Source organism: Bufo bufo, chromosome 4 (genome assembly GCF_905171765.1).
Source record: "Bufo bufo chromosome 4, aBufBuf1.1, whole genome shotgun sequence".
Lineage (NCBI taxonomy): Eukaryota > Metazoa > Chordata > Amphibia > Anura > Bufonidae > Bufo > Bufo bufo.
The window spans coordinates 241,102,984-241,120,708 of record NC_053392.1 but is presented as its reverse complement, the minus strand read 5'-3'; the positions used below and the strand labels follow the sequence as shown (position 1 = coordinate 241,120,708).

The 17,725-nt window shown below is 43.2% G+C and overlaps 1 protein-coding gene across 9 annotated transcripts in view; it reads right to left on the bottom strand.

The window, feature by feature from the left end:
• The window catches only part of TNK2 (tyrosine kinase non receptor 2), a 243,409-nt gene that overhangs the window by 108,533 nt on the left and 117,151 nt on the right, over positions 1-17,725 (bottom strand). For 2 of the 9 annotated variants that reach the window (XM_040428409.1, XM_040428416.1), the window contains exon 1: positions 7,349-8,505. The exons of 4 other annotated variants lie outside the window; for them this stretch is intronic. In XM_040428409.1, coding sequence (XP_040284343.1) covers positions 7,349-7,537 — 189 coding nt within the window. In that variant the 5' untranslated portion in view covers positions 7,538-8,505. Of the gene's footprint in view, positions 1-7,348; positions 8,507-14,058; positions 14,125-17,725 lie in introns of those variants that run through there. 3 more of the 9 variants (XM_040428415.1, XM_040428408.1, XM_040428410.1) reach the window with 3 other exon arrangements.

Sequence of the window (17,725 nt, the reverse complement as noted above, 5' to 3'; positions counted from 1 at the left end):
AAGGAAACAGGTTCTTGGCAATAACCAAAGACAATTACCTTTCCTAACTGGTTCAGGACCCGACTAGAGGGACGGCCATACTGGACTTAGTATTAATCAATAGGCCTGACAGAACAACAGATGTGCAGGTTGGGGGACACCTGGGAAATAGTGATCATAAGGTAATAACCTTCCAATTATCATTCAAAAGAGCGTTTCTACAGGGAGGAACAAAAATACCAAACTTCAAAAAAGCTAAATTTAGCCAACTAAGGCTACTTTCACACTAGCGTTCGGGTGTCCGCTCGTGCGCTCCGTTTGAAGGGGCTCACGAGCGGCCCCGAACGCATCCGTCTGGCCCCAATGCATTCTCAGTGGAGGCGGATCCACTGAGAATGCATCCGCCTGCCAGCGTTCAGCCTCCGCTCCGCTCAGTGAGCGGACACCTGAACGCTGCTTGCAGCGTTCGGGTGTCCGCCTGGCCGTGCGGAGGCTATCGGATCCGTCCAGACTTATAATGGAAGTCAATGGGGACGGATCCGCTTGAAGATGACACCATATGGCTCAATCTTCAAGCGGATCCGTACCCCATTGACTTACAATGTAAAGTCTGAACGGATCCGCTCAGGCTACTTTCATACTTAGAAAATTTTCTAAGTTTTAATGCAGACGGATCCATTCTGAACGGATGCGAACGTCTGCATTATCGGAGCGGATCCGTCTGATGAAACATCAGACGGATCCGCTCCGAACGCTAGTGTGAAAGTAGCCTAAGAGAGGCCATAAGCCTAACTAACTGGGACAAAGTCCTCAAAAAATAAAAATACAGCCACAAAATGGGATATCTTTAAAAACATCTTAAAATCTCATTGTGAGAGGTACATACCGTATGGGAATAAAAGGTTAAGGAACAAAAAGAAACCAATGTGGATAAACAGAACTGTAAAGAAAGCAATAAATGACAGAAAGAAAGCATATAAATCACTAAAACAGGAGGGTAGCACGGAAGCACTGAAAAACTATAAGGAAAAAAATAGAACATGTAAAAAACAAATAAAAGCCGCCAAATTAGAGACCGAGAGATTAATTGCCAAAAAGAGTAAAACTAACCCTAAAATGTTCTTCAATTATATAAATGGTAAAAAGTATAAATCTGAAGGTGTCGGCCCTTTAAAGAGTAATGAGGGGGGAGTCGCAGAGAGCGACGAGGAGAAAGCAAAGCTGTTAAACATTTTTTTCTCCACTGTATTCACTGGGGAAAATAAACTCTCAGATGACATGCTGAATGTAAAAATAAAGTCCCCATTAAAAGTGTCCTGTCTGACCCAGGAAGAAGTACAACAGCGACTTAAAAAGATTAAAATAGACAAATCGCCAGGACGGATGGCATACACTCCCGTAATGTCATAGCCAGACTCTTATTTCTGATATTTGCGGACTCTATACTGACAGGGAATGTCCCACAGGATTGGCGCATGGCAAATGTGGTGCCAATATTCAAAAAGGGTCCAAAAACAGAGCCTGGAAACTATAGGCCGGTAAGTTTAACATCTGTTGTGAGTAAACTGTTTGAAGGTTTTCTGAGAGATGCTATCTTAGAGCATCTCAACGGAAATAAGCAAATAACGCCATATCAGCATGGCTTCGTGAGGGATCGGTCATGCCAAACTAATTTAATCAGTTTCTATGAGGAGGTAAGTTCTAGACTTGACAGCGGCGAATCAATGGATGTCGTATATCTGGACTTCTCCCAAGCATTTGACACTGTACCACATAAAAGGTTAGTATATAAAATGAGAATGCTCGGACTGGGAGAAAACGTCTGTATGTGGGTAAGTAACTGGCTCAGTGATAGAAAACAGAGGGTGGTTATTAGTGGTACGCACTCAGATTGGGTCACTGTCACTAGTGGGGTACCTCAGGGGTCTGTATTGGGCCCTATTCTCTTCAATATATTTATTAATGGTCTTGTAGAAGGCTTGCACAGTAAAATATAAATTTTGGAAGATGACACTAAACTGTGTAAAGTAATTTACACTGAAGAGGACAGTATACTACTACAGAGGGATCTGGATAGATTGGAGGCTTGGGCAGATAAGTGGTAGATGAGGATTAACACTGACAAATGTAAGGTTATGCACATGGGAAGGAATAATGCAAGTCACCCGTACATACTAAATGGTAAAACACTCGGAAACACTGACATGGAAAAGGATCTAGGAATTTTAATAAACAGCAAACTAAGCTGCAAAAACCAGTGTCAGGCAGCTGCTGCCAAGGCCAATAAGATAATGGGTTGCATCAAAAGGGGCATAGATGCCCGTGATAAGAACATAGTCCTACCACTTTACAAATCATTAGTCAGACCACACATGGAGTACTGTGTACATTTCTGGGCTCCTGTGAACAAGGCAGACATAGCAGAGCTGGAGAGGGTCCAGAGGAGGGCAACTAAAGTAATAACTGGAATGGGGCAACTACAGTACCCGGAAAGATTATCAAAATTAGGGTTATTCACGTTAGAAAAAAGACGACTGAGGGGAGATCTAATTACTATGTATAAATATATCAGGGGTCAGTACAGAGATCTATCCCATCATCTATTTTTCCCCAGGACTGTGACTGTGACGAGGGGACATCCTCTGCGTTTGGAGGAAAGAAGGTTTGTACACAAACATAGAAGAGGATTCTTTACGGTAAGAGCAGTGAGACTATGGAACTCTCTGCCTGAGGAGGTGGTGATGGTGAGTACTATAAAGGAATTCAAGAGGGGCCTGGATGTATTTCTGGAGTGTAATAATATTACAGGATATAGCTACTAGAGAGGGGTCGTTGATCCAGGGAGTTATTCTGATTGCCTGATTGGAGTCAGGAAGGAATTTTTTATTCCCCTAGTGAGGAAAATTGGCTTCTACCTCACATGGTTTTTTTGTTTTGTTTTTTTGCCTTCCTCTGGGTCAACTTGCAGGATAACAGGCCGAACTGGATGGACAAATGTCTTTTTTTGGCCTTATGTACTATGTTACATTTCTTGTCTTACGATAGAAATGCAATAAAAAAAACATAATCCTTGACGTTGGATTCACACATGCAGTTCTGTACGCAGTGTTTCAGCCAAAGAAATGGATATAAAAATATTTGGTGCGTACACATGGACATAATACGCCTCCGTACAGCCTTTACGTTCTTTGGACCGAAAGTTTTTGTTGTCAGAATTTTTTTTTACATTGGATGTTGTATAATGGTGGCTCCCAGACGGAACTGGCGCTGCCTTGGTGTATCTTGTGGTTGTTTGTAGATATGTTGTTTATACCTGTACCTTTGACAGTATAATAAAACTTTTGACGTTTTTTGGCATGAGGAAAGTGTTTTTGCTCTGTGGAGCTATTCATGCCTGTATTTAGAGCAGAATAGCGAATTGAAATGAATGCTCAGGAAACGCCTAAATCTGCCTGAAAAGCAACTTTAGTCATTATTTATAGCAACGAGAGAGTGGAATTACGTACCGCTCTTAACTTGCGGTAAATGCACATTGAGTGCAGGATTTATATGAATATTTATACTACTAAACACAATAAATACAGCTTCCATATTGATACACACGTAACATGCTCCACGTAATGCCTGCCAGTGTGACGGATGACAGCCCACAGAGTGTCCCCTATAAACGCTAACTTTGGGCCCACTCGTCCACAATAGCGCTGAGTGCCCCCTATAAACTGTGTATGCGGTCTTGGGCAGTAATTCTACATATTTCATGGATGCTACATGGCTGCCATATGCTCCCCAGGGTTTATTTATTTTTGATGTATTTGTTTATAGATTAGAAAATCTTTTTTCTAAAATACATGTTTTTTAAAATTCTGCCCGCATTTCTTTCTTATAGCTCTGCAGTAGGCACATCTAGAAAAAAAGGGTATAGCCCACAGATTCGTCGATAGTATTCAGTTATCACTGTCCAGGTGGGTATCCAGTGATGAGGGTGCCTAGGAGATAGGTTCTGGTTGTATAGTTTCCTGCAATAGTGCTATATACATCTTGTTCGCTGTACTGTGTACCGACTTCTGACGCTGAGCTGCCTGCCCCTAACCCCCGGACTGATGGTACATTGAACAAACTACATGACTACAATTTTACCTGACTCTTTTCGCACAGGTGTCTCTTGACTCCTGTGGGTTAGCAGTCTACTGAAAAGAGACTACTGCAAGACGTAGTGGCCTGGTGGTTCCCCTGCAGCAGAATCCAGGGGTTAAATGGTAAAGACCACGGGGGCCACTTAACTTACACCCTCTTAAATGATATTATTAAGAATTCACCAGATCCCACTTCATTGCACAGGGAAATATTCACGGGTTGGAGGTCTGATGCCTCATCGTATAACCATCATAAACCTGCCTGGAGAAAAACGCTAACACACCCTTAGGCCTCATGCACACGACCGTTGTTTTATTCCGTGTCCGTTGTTCCGTTTTTCTGCGGACCCATTGACTTTCAATGGGTCCGTTGAAAACTCGGCTAATGCACCGTTTGCCATCCGCGTCCGTGATCCGTGGTTCCAGTCCGTCAAAAAAATATAACCTGTCCTATTTTTTTCACGGAAAACGGTTCGCGGACCCATTCAAGTCAATGGGACCGTGAAAAAACGCGGAGGCACACAAGATTGTCATCCGCGTCCGTTTTTTCCTATCATTTGCATGGCAAACTTGACTTTGACTTTTTTTTTACTTTCCTTCATGTCTGGTGATCCTCCAAAAATAAAGGAAGACACACGGAAACAAAAACGGAAACAGATCACGGAACAACGGAACCCCATTTTGTGGAACGGAACACAACCACGGTCGTGTGCATGAGGCCTTAGGAGTGGTCCCAAGTCAAATCTGTTCAGTAGAAACAGAAGATCCACTTCTTCTTTGTAAAACTTACAATGTTCTCCATTTCACCTGTCTTTTTTAACAGTTAATTTTATTAACAAGACAGACTGAAACAAGCAGCCACAGTAAATACACACAGAGAAGAAGCTGCTATAATAACCATAAAAAATAAGTTATTTCACCACTATTTCTATTCAGTTAGTCCATGCATGTCAAGCTATTCTGTTGCTATCTGAGAACTAGGGCTCATATCACTGATGCCATGTATAATCCTATTCATAGACTATGGATGCACTACACAGGCCACATACCATTCTATGCTGGTACAGAAATGGTATAAGAAAGGTATACAAGTAGAATTTTACATACATGTTCATTAGAAAACTACAAAAAAATATTCTACAAGCAAATAAATAAAAAATATATAAACCAGATATCCCCTCCTACAGAGGTTGCCACCAAGACTTCTCATATGTCTGAATGGGAAGACTTAAAATGTATGGGTCTGAGAAAGATAGGTGAAAACCAATAAGGGGGTTTTGCTCCTTGCCTTTTATGTATTTATGCAGCTAGGTGATTTTACCTAAAGCTGACTGCATTGATCTGAATGCTCTTAAAGGGGTTGTCCAGCCATTAATATTGATCACCTATTGTCAGGATAGGTCATCAATATCTGATCTGCGGGAGTCTGACACCCCCATCGTTCAGTTGTTTGAATTGGAGGTGGCGCTCTATGCGAGCACTGTTTCCTCTTTATTAGGGCTCGTTCACACGACCGTTGTGGTGTCCAGTTCCCGTATTGCGGGCCGCATTTGCGGATCCGCAATACACGGGCACCGTTTCGTTATCATTCCGCATCACGGATGCAGACCCATTCATTTCAATGGGTCTACAAATCAGGAGATGGGGAACGAAACACTACGGAAGCACTACAGAGTGCTTTCTGGGGTTCAGTTCCGTGCGCACCACAAAAAGATAGAACATGCTCTATCTTTTTGCGGAACGTAGGGAGAACAGACCCATTCAAGTGAATGGGTCTGCGATCCCCATGCGCCTGCCCCACTGAAGGTGCCCGTACATTGCGGACCGCAATTTGAGGTCCACAGCACGGGCACGGGCTTCACCCGGTCGTGTGAACGAGCCCTTATACAAGTACCCGCTCCATTCAAGTGAGACAAGGCGCAGTGTAAAGACCAGGAAGCGGCACTCGCATGGAGTGTTGGACCCACACCGATCAGCGGGTGATAGGTCATCAATATTAATGGCTGGACAGCCCCTTTCAGCTCCATATCACAGACTGCAGGCAACAGGTAAGTTGTGCGGTTACAGTGTGCACCTGGACTTATACCATGTTATACCTGGTTAAAGGGAACCTGTCACTAGATTTGTTTTCTACACAAATCAAAAACTCTATTCTAAGGTACAAAAAAATCAAGTAACAGCTTCCCTTCAAAGAAGCATCTGTCACCATGATCAATCCCATTAAATCAGACATACAGCCTGGAAGGGCTGATCATGGTGATTTAATTATTTTTAGCTATATGCAAATTAGGTGCTCAGAGCACTGAGGGGCTGGCCTAGCCCCTCGGAGCACCACTCTCCTTATTGCCACTCCCCCTCCCAGTGAGACTGACTAATGCCTGGCCCTGAAATCTTGCACATGCTCCAGTGGCAGTACTATCGGCACATATGCAGTGAAGAGGGGGGACGATCACAAGAGATCCTCATTGTGCTGCATTAGTGAGAGGGCCAGGCATCTGAGTAGTGATGACGCCTGGCCCTGTCATTCTCATGGCAACAGGGAGAGGCAGAGGTGAACTGGTGCTCTGAGGAGCGAGGCCAACCCCTCTGTACTCGGAGCACCTCATTTGCATATACCAAAAAATAAGAATTTATCTGCATTGGTAATAATGATAGCAGAGAGAAAGGGCTCATTTTAGTCACTGTTATCAACCATACCAGGCATTATGCCTGGTTCAATAGAATCGATCACGGTGACAGATGCTTTTTAAAATTTTGTCAGGCTTTGTTAAAATGGGGTGTATGTTATTCAGTCTTTTCTACAAAAATGCATTCTAATTTTAACTGCTATCAAACTTTGCCTTTCACCAATATTTCTACAAATTTTGGAGCAGTTCATATTATGCACCCCCCAGGCTACAGAATAAAGCATGCATCACCATAAGGTTCTCCAGTGATCTACATTTAGTAAAGTAGATCCACAACAGTAACAATTACTTGCAAATGTGATCCTAATATGAGGTGTGTCCAGTATATATGGTAAGTAAATGTGAAGCAATTACAAAATAGACATTACCAATAAGCTAGTAATTGCACAGGGGGTAGATGTATACTTAAATAACCATGGATGTCTGCTGATTACAATATAATTATGTTGGACAGAGTCTACATACCTGTTGTTATATAACACTAAAACATAAAATGATAAAACTAGAGTACAAGGTGATAAATGCTACAAGTACAAGCCGAGTACTTACTTTATAAATATTAAAATGTGATAGAAATGGAAGGGAGTTCTTCCATGCTTGAAAACGTTTCATATTTACAAAATTCATAATCCACAAATGGAGAAAATCGGAAAGTCGTACTATAACATATGAAGCATTGGGGCCCTTGCAGTGGAACAGATGCAGGCACAGCAGTGACTGTACGGCAGTGACTGACATGCCACTATACCCTCCTGCTTGGAGCAAACAGACGCTGGTCCCATCGGATAAATCCTCTCAGGACGGCTGCAGGATAGATTGTGGGTTCTGGTGTGGCTTGTTTTTGGCATAGCTATTTTCTTCTAAAATCCCACCCTGACATGAAGCTGATATTGGCCTTCTGAGAGCAGTTTTAGGATCAGCGATGACATCATGTACTACAGAGCTGCAGATGTAAACAACTGAGGAGGACCCGAGACTGCAGATTCGTAAGAGGTTTTCTTCTGAAATGTTACAGTTCCAAGTAAATAAAAGTCCAGACTAAATACAGAAATAAAAAGTAAAAAAAACAAAGACGTATGCTGAAAAGTGTCCAAACTGTGGAGGCTTGTGAGAGGAAGTTGTCAAAAGCACAAATTCTTTACATGGAACCCACGGATTACATAACTTTAAATATCACTAAAAATACACAAAAATGAGTGGAAACGTCTTGCACCATCTTAACTCCTATCAATAATTTGGAAGCAGCACGGAGCATGGCATCTCAGTAGCCAGTGATGTAGTCTTCAGGTCCAAGCAGTCATCAAGAAGGTAGAGTTCTACGGTAAAGCAGTCATGGTTCAGTGTCAGATCCAACCTAGGGCCCTGAACATGGCTGCAATCTCCCCTGCGTGCCTCCAGGATGAACAGCGAGCGTGGTCCATGCCATTGCAGAGAATCCCAGACGGAATCCATGAGTGCTACATTTTAGGGCAGCAGAGGATCATTCTGCTTCAGACAGAGCTGTGATTTTAGTCTTCCAGTTTGTCCTCCTCCTCGGCGTTGGTGTATCCCGGCCCTCTCTGTGCCCCTGACAGCACACTCAGAGGGTGTAGCCTGTGGTCCCAGCTCATTCCTAGAAGCACAATCTACTTGGGCTCTGAGTTTGCCCTGCTTAAAACAGACGTTCTATGGTGTTCACATGGCTAACTACTTGAATCGGAGCCAAAGGGTCAGATTTAACTGCAGGATGGAGAGTTAATTTCCTGTGGGAGCCTCCATTGGGATTTAAAACAGTCCCTCTCTCTCATCTGTCAACATCCCCTTAACTCTCTCACTGCCAAAGGAGACTGCCACACACTGGTCACCGCAGGCATTAGCATCCATGGGTAAGGGCACTGCAGGACAGCGAATTAATGGACGACTGAGGAATGTCCCGCATGATTGCTTTCAATCTGGAAGATGCATTTCTAATTGAAGCGGACTACAAAGTCAGATAGAGAACTCAATAGAAAACATACTGGGCCAGATTTATCATTACTCTGACAGCTCACCCAACTTTCACATATGGCTAAAGTCAGATTTATGATCGGCCCTTTAAGACTGTAATAAATGTGGTTTCACGGTAGCAGTTTATCCGTCAGTAAGCAGTTTTACAAAAGCCGCACATCTTTACGAAAAAGTCGCATGCTCTGTTAAAAAGTCTCATAAGATAAGCATGGTCCTCTTTTTTGCGACTTTTTAAATAGTCGCAATAGTAAATCTGTCTAGAGATTCATTTACATAAGAAAACACGCCCACTTTCAGAAAACTGGTGAGCATAGTGCAGAGCAAAAAAAAAGTCGCAAATTTTTGCGCAGTTTTAGCGATTGCGCAAAAATTTGCTACTTTTTTCACTCCATTATTCTGACTTGAGCTAATGATAAATCTGGCCCATTGTCTTGGTTTCCTATCTTGAGCTAATGTGCTGTAAATGTATGGTGGACAGCAGTAAAGGTATAGTAATACATTATACTGAAAGGGAAAAACAGGAAACTAAGCAACTGAAATAATGGAAAACGGCTAAACAGAACTTGACAGTATAGAAGGATTGCCTAGAGATTAGCAGGTTTTATAGAAAGGTAGGTCCTAGGATGATCTATCGATCCGGGGCCTTCTATGTCCAACAATGAGCCAGAAATTAAAGTGGGCCCAGCATTATGTGGAACCTACACTCCCTGAATTGTATGGTAGCCGTCATGGCACATAACAGGTAGAATTTAGTGTTAGGTTCCCGTCTTACAGAGATCGCCTTGACATGCGGCAGGCGGGCTCAAATAATTATGTACAAAATGTATTTGCCAAGCATCTCTAATTTATAAGTATAGCATTAGCAATTATAATGCATTTTGTACTTTATTTGGTTTGCAGAGAGCTGTTGCATTGTATGTTTTGTTCTATGTTGTGTTCTCAGCCATGGCGACGTGCACCTGCGCACTGGGATGTGCTGATTGACCCCCTTTTTTCTCTCCCTCTTTTTTACAGCATAAAGCCTAGGAAAATGTTCTGCTACAGTGAATGCTATGATTGGTTGTCATTATGATCACCTGACTGGGACCGGAACCAATCTGATCCCGATGACATGACATCATCAGGACTACAATCCAGGTGTTGGTTTTGTTGGAGACGTGATCAGCATGATCGGTTCTGTACAAAGCTTGGCAAATGTGGACGTATGTTTACAGTACTCCCCAAAAACCATGTGAAGGAGGTGTAAGGAAAATTCTAATTCCAGGTTAGATGTAACTAGTTACAAGTCTGAGGTAAGACAAGATAATGTAAGTGTTACAATGGCGGGCCCATGACCGTTGCTGTTCTGTTACTTCTATTAGGAACATTACTCAATGAACAACTACTACTCTAATTTTTTCTTCACTACCACTCCCCTCCTCTACTTGCTCTGTGTGCTGTTGCACGGCTGCTCCTAATGGCTAATCAGTCTCTGCTATAACTGTGCTGGTGACCTCATTTCCTTGCCTGAACAATTAGGTTCCTGACTTGCTTCCTTTCAAAGGTGTGCTGTTTCCTGTTGTCCGCCGTGTACTGACCTATGCCCGTTTACAATTGTGACCCTATGTTGCCGGCTCTGACCTTGGATCTATTTCATGGATTTGCACAAACTCTGCCAGCCCTGACCTCTGACTGTTACTATGTGTTGTGCCTGTTCCTTTGGTGCCTTACACTGATGTCAATGAACCCCCCAGCTGTTAGGCCTCTTTCACACGAGCGTGACGGATTGGCTCCGGATGTGTTCAGGATGCGTTCAGTGAAACTCGCACCATTTTGCAAGCAAGTTCAGTCAGTTTTGTCTGCGATTGCATTCAGTTGTTCAGTTTTATCCACACGGGTGCAATGCGTTTTGATGCGTTTTTATCACGCGCGTGATAACAAACTTAAGATTTACAAACAACATCTCTTAGCAACCATTAGTGAAAAACGCATTACACCCGCACTTGCTTGCGGATGCAATGTGTTTTTCACTGAAGCCCCATTCACTTCTATGGGACCAGGGCTGCGTGAAAAACTCAGAATAGAGAACATGCTGCATTTTCACGCAACGTAGAACTGATGCGTGAAAAACAACGCTCATGTACAAAGACACATTGAAATGAATGGGTCAGGATTCAGTGCAGGTGCTATGCGTTCACATCACGCATTGCACCCGCGTGGAAAACTCGCTTGTGTGAAAGGGGCCTTAACGACACTGGGACTACTCCAGGTTGCCTGCAGCGAAATTCAGATCTGCTCTCCTGAACATAGATGCCCAACGCCAACGGCATAGGTAGGTTTAGAGTAGGACCTGCCTGACTGAGACCACCTTGTCGCGGGTAGGCGGGCACAGATGTGTTTTGATCAAAATATATTGGCTGAGAGTCTCGGATTTTATTATATCAGAGTGAGGACTTAGTCCATATATAATGCTTGCATCTGTTGTGCATTATTATCTGTTTTCTGTGATTTTTTTGGTCAATAATGTAGCCATGCACATCCGCATGTTTATTTATCATATCATGCAGTATGCTTTTATCTTTGTTTTTTATCTTTTCTTTGTGATATTTGAAAACCAGGGAGCCACCAAGATAACACTCTTAGGCCTCATGCACACGACCGTTGTTTTATTCCGTGTCCGTTTTTCGTGATTTTCTGCGGACCCATTGACTTTCAATGGGTCTGTTGAAAACTCGGCTAATGCACCGTTTGTCATCCGCGTCCGTGATCCGTTGTTCCAGTCCGTCCAAAAAATATAACCTGTCCTATTTTTTTTCGTGGAAAACGGTTTGCGGACCCATTCAAGTCAATGGGACCGCTAAAAAACACGGAGGCACACAAGATTGTCATCCGCGTCCGTTTTTTTCCTATCATTTGCATGGCAAACCTGTCTTAGATTTTTTTTTTACTTTCCTTCATGTCTGGTGATCCTCCAAAAATAAAGGAATACACACGGAAACAAAAACGGAAACGGATCACGGAACAACGGAACCCCATTTTGCGGAACGGAACACAACAACGGTCGTGTGCATGAGGCCTTAGGTTTAGCCCAAAGTCAAACAGGTTGGTTGACACAGTGGTTCCACATTCACTGCCGTAATAATAGGTACAGAAGACTCAACAATTGTCAGGAAAAAGTTAAATTGTTTGGAAGACCAGAATAAACATAGAACTATTAATTATGTAACACTTTACTTTACCAATTCGGTCCTGTTGTGCCATTAAAATCAATTTGCTCAGTTCTAAGCACGTATATTGTAGGATCTGCTGTTTTTTTTTCCAGGGATTATTTGATGATGGCCTAAATACAGGGGATTCTGCATGGCATTTCTTCTAATGAAGGCGGGTGACTGCATCTTTAACAGCAGATTTGTGCAGACGCATGGCATTCCCACGCTAATCACATACACACATGTAGGAGCGGATATCCATTTATCCAAACACATCCTTCAGACTGCCATGTTATCAGAAGTGCCTGCCGCTTACCCAAGCTCAGTTTCTCTGTGCCTTATATTAAACACTCACAGCAACACTGCAATAGCTATAAGTCCAAACTACGCAGTTTCAATACAAGCTCGGGTTTCCATATTTTTGTATATCGACCGGATATGCCAATAATGTCTAAGGCTGTGTTCTCCCTTCCGTTGAGGTTTCTGTTCTTCTGATCTGTTCGAAAAATGGAAAAATGAAACTGATCTGATTTAGGGCCCATTCAGACGGCCGTATATGAACGGGTCCGCACGTGTAACGCAATTTTGTGGAACGGGTGCGGACCCATTCATTTCATGCCAGCATCAGTGGTTCCGTTCTGCGGCTCCATGGAAAGGATAGAGCATGTCCTATTCTCGTCCACAATCACGGACAATAATAGGCATTTTTTTATTATGGTTGTGGCCATCCACAAAACACTATGGTCGTGTGAATGCACCCATATTGTAAGCATCAGTTTGTTGTATCAGTTATTGTCAGCTGTGTCGGGTTTCAGATATTTCTGACGGAGAAAATACAGCAAGCAGGACATTTTCTCCCCTCAAAAATAACTGATGTCTAATGCAACTGCATTCAAACAAGTGGGGATTAAAACAGATGTTTTTATTTTTTTGGTTCTTCTGTGAAGAGTGAACAGACTAATAGGTGCAGGTTGCAGCCGCTTGCCGATTCCCGGTGACGCTATTTTTTCATATTTGCTATGTAGTGTATAGTATTCAGGTGGGGCACGTCTTTCTTTTTGTTTACCTTTAGGCTTTAGGGCTACATGACGACATTTGGCGCGCAGCTATTTGTCGCAGTAATATTGTGTGACATATTTTAAAATGCTAGTCTATGGTGTCGCACATAGTGCGACGCAACAGTCATGAAAGATCTATCCAAGATGTATTTTTGTGTGACTGTTGTGTCGCAGTAGCATGTCGCAGTGCAACACCATAGACTAGCCTTATAAAATGTGTCGCCCGACATATGTCGCAATGTAGTTGTACCCTTTTTTCCGGGCGAAACATGTCACTGCGCAGCTCTAGCCTTAATTGTGTCTTGTATAGTGACAAAAAACAGCATGGGGCTGACGCTGACTGCTAACTACACTTCTGTACAACGTCTGAGTTATGTGGAGCCATCATATAGTGCCATACTGTACTTCCGCATGTCCCCGATATCATAATAAGGCACACACAGTTCTGTCAGATCGGAGGTTTACATCGTTTTTTCAATGCATCTAGGGACAAGTACAAACCGCATCTGACAGAGTCATAAGGGCGCCCCCCCATGTGGCTCCATACTATGGAGCTATATAGCCTCTGTACCGTTGTATAGGGTCTGTGTGCATGTCTCCTGGCAAAGGAATACATCAGGGTACAGAGATAAAAGAGCTGATTCTAGCTAGCATATACATGTCCATGTACAAAGCCATTATGAAAACATCTCCAGGTAATGGTAAATTCAAGATAAAAAGGGAAATACCATAGAAAAACAGGAGCAGCAAGTGTACAAAGCCTTGTTACTGGACTTCAGGCAGGAGATGCGGACATTAGTAAGCAATATACGGTATATTATAGACCCTTCTGACAAACATGCAGGCACAATTAGGCCTGGTGTACAAACCTCTGCATCCTACTAATGAAATAATTCAATGTGCAGTGGCCATAATGCAATTATAATAGCCCTAGCATCTTCTATGACTACATCCTTGTACTAGGAGACACGCAATGTATACACAGCGTACACACTGCACACCAGTAACAGGCAAAGTGTCTACGTACCTTGGAGTCTGTGGGTCACCTGTGCTCTCCAGTTCACCTCTACCACATAAAATGACGAGGCTGCTGGCCCCTTTCCTCTAATAACACCCACGTATTCCCCACTGGGGAGCTTTTACTTCCCTTCTGAAGCACGTGTGACATTTAGCATTTGCTTGAGACAAATCTCACAAGGCCTTAATTAAAATCCTACTTCATGCCACACATCCTGGCCCCTGTCTGAAGCATTGACACATATAATATGGACAATAAATGAACTGGACACGTGGTCAAAGGCAAACCTACCTTTTCTCGGATTGAACACAATAATCATTTTATCATGGAGCGGAAATGTTAGGCCGTATTTCGCTGACTGCGCAAAAGGCAAAGAAATTCATTATTCATCCACCCTGCGCTAATGTGGGAACACCCCCGGACACTAAAGGAGCAATACTAATATTACAAGTCTATACCACTAGTTCTGTGTCCTTCCTCCTCCGAGAAGTATAAAAAGGTATAAACTACCAGTGCTGACGATTACAACTCATCAGGAAGCAGGTCTCCGATTGGATGCCAGGAGCTATACGGGGTAATGCTATTTTACATCAGAATTACAAAACACATGCATTTTGTGTGTTAGTTATGCCTTCTGTCAGTCAACGAGAAAAGTGTGTTCATCGTGTTATGGTGGCCGGGTCTCCTTATAGAAAATTGGATGTGGCTCTCCACTCTAGGATGGCGAAAAGAAATCAGACAGACAAAGTTGCAACTTAAAGGGGTTGTCCACTTTCTGTCATCATTATCTTTTCCAGCATAACCCCTTTCGTTACCTGATGACAGCACAGCATACCTCTGCATACAAATCTGTAAAAATCGTATTGGACTGGTTCAGTACTAGTAGATATCACTTGTTTCTGACCAGTAGGTGCCACATATATATATGGATCAGTCTTTACTGACGGCAGCATACTGCTGCGACTTTTTCAATTATGTACACGGAGGAAAGTGAGCACCAAAATGTGTCCAAGATCATGTAACAGGATATTTATCAAGACCGGCGTTCCCATACAGTCTCATACCATTAATAAATGCCCCTCATAGTGTTACACATCATCTACAGCTGCTACTAACTTAACAAGGAGCGCAATGAGCAGTCTGAAAGGGTTAAATAATATGTGGGGGAAGCGGTGCAGCACTAACTGCTTTACATTCAGGGCACACGTCAATGCAGAAGGGAAAGGTGAACCGTGCACACAGGGAGCGCTCATGTCTCTTCTATCACAGGCAGTGTGTGCTGTGTGTGTATTACAACACGCAAAACATGTATCTGCCCAGACACAGGCCTGAAGAAGAAATTGGCTAAATTGCCCATAGCAACCAATCAGAATCCACCTTTCATTTTCCAAAGGAGTTGTCCAAAATGAAAGGCGGAATCTGATTGGTTGCTATGGGCAACTAAGCCAGTTCTACTCTACATCAGTTTGATAAATGACCCCCCTATGTATTCTTAATACCACTACTGTATCACAGTTTTTCCCATCAAATATGGCAGAAATCTCCAACGCAGATGTGAACAGAGACAAGCACAGTTTCTACATGACCTAGATTATTAGGCTAGGGGGCGGGGATGCCCAACCTGCGGCTCTCCAGCTGTTGTAAAACTACAACTCCCACCATGCCCTGCTGTAGGCTGATAGCTGTAGGGTGTCTGGGCATGCTGGGAGTTGTAGTTTTGCAACAGCTGGAGAGCCGCTGGTTGCCCAGCCCTGGGCTAGGGCTACACAGTGACTTTGGCTGCGCAACTTTAAAGGGACCCTGTCACCATGATTCTGGATTATTATCTGCAGTAAACATGAGTAGCATTGCACATAAGGAGTTCAGACCGCCATTTTTTATTTTTCTACTGCCCTCCGTTACCAGTCCGGACAGCAGTACCATAATGGAGAGGACTCCTGTGTGCGTGCATAGCAGTCCCGACAGCTTTAAACCCTGATAGGAGAGGTACGAGGAACGATAGGAAAAGAAAAAGTAACAACCCGGACTCCTTTTTTTTGCAGGACTGCTCATGTATTACTACAGACACGGATACAAGACTGTAGTGACAGATCCCCTTTAAGATTTCAATGTCACACTGCTAAAATTATGATAGCAACTTATGATAGAAAAGATGGTCGCACTGAAACCCTGCTGGTTTGGCTTCTGCTGTGAGGTCATGGTCGTGTTAATCAGTTACGATTCAGCTGCGTGACATTGGGATCTTAACATACCATGGCCCGTCACTGTGTAGCCCTAGCCTAAAATGTTAGGCTACTTACACACTAGCGTTAATGTTTTCCCGTATTGAGATCCGTCATAGATCCATCCATAGCGGGTCTCAAACGCTTCAGTTTTGTCCCCATTCATTGTCAATGGGGACAAAACGTAACTGAACAGAACGGAAAGCTCCAAAATGCATTGTGCTCTGTTCTCATACCGGAGAGCAAACCGCAGCATGCTTTCCGTCCTAAGATGCGGAGCAAGACGGATCCGGCATGACCTACAATGTAAGTCAATAGGGACAAATCAGTTTTCTCTGACACAATCTGACACAATAGAAAAGAGATCCGTCCCCCATTGACTTTCAATGGAGTTCCTGACGGATCCGTCTTGGCAGTGGACGGTTTTATTATCAGTAACGGAAGCGTTTTTTCTGAGCCCTGCCGGATCCAGCAAAAACGCTAGCGTGAAAGTAGCCTTACACTCACCATCAGTGGTACAGAACATAAACACTACAGTTATGATTAACCTGATCACTCATTATGACAAATATTCTTTTTTTAAAACATGCGGTAATTCTCTCTTTTCCTGTCACCACACCCAACCTGATGGAAAATCACTCATCAGTTGTCATGCCTGCTCCTATTCTGTATAACTCTAGAAAAAGCTTCAATCAAGTAAATCATTTTTGATTTTGAAAACCGCCTTTTATCCTCAGTTTACCATAATGGAAATATCCTATATGATATAGAATGGGAGAGATTACAACAAGGGGTCTGCTGTGTAGCCCCTAGTTTAGAAAGACCTGTACTTGTACACAGATAATAAATATGAATTAAAAAAATTGACTTAATATTGAAATACTGAAGAAGTTTTAAATGGGTTGTCCAAGTGTTCAATACTGATGACCTATCCTTAAGAGAGGTCATCAGTATGTGATCAGTGGGAGTCGGACGCCCAGACCCACCGCTGATCAGCTGTTTGAAGAGGCTCCAGTGAGCACAGCGCCATCCACTGTATAGTGGCTGTTCTTGGTATTGCAGCTCAGCCCCACTTTAACTTGACTTAAACTACGCCTAGGCCTTGTGATCATGATCAATGAACTTGACATCATATGCCTGGAAGGGGTCATGGCGCTCACAGGTGCCGCAGTCTCTTCAAACAACTGATCAGCGGGGATGCGGGGACTCAGACCCCACCGATCACATACTGATGACCTATCCTGGGGAGAGGTCATAAACATTAAATACTCAGACGACTTCTTTGGCCTCGCGCACACGACCGTTGTTTGGGTCCGGATCCGAGCCGCCGTTTTGGCGGCTCGGTTGCGGACCCATTCACTTCAATGTCCGCATCCATGGCCCCGTTAAAAAAAAAAACATGTCCTATTCTTGTCTGCGCTTTGCAGACAAGAATAGGCATTTATATTGCCAGC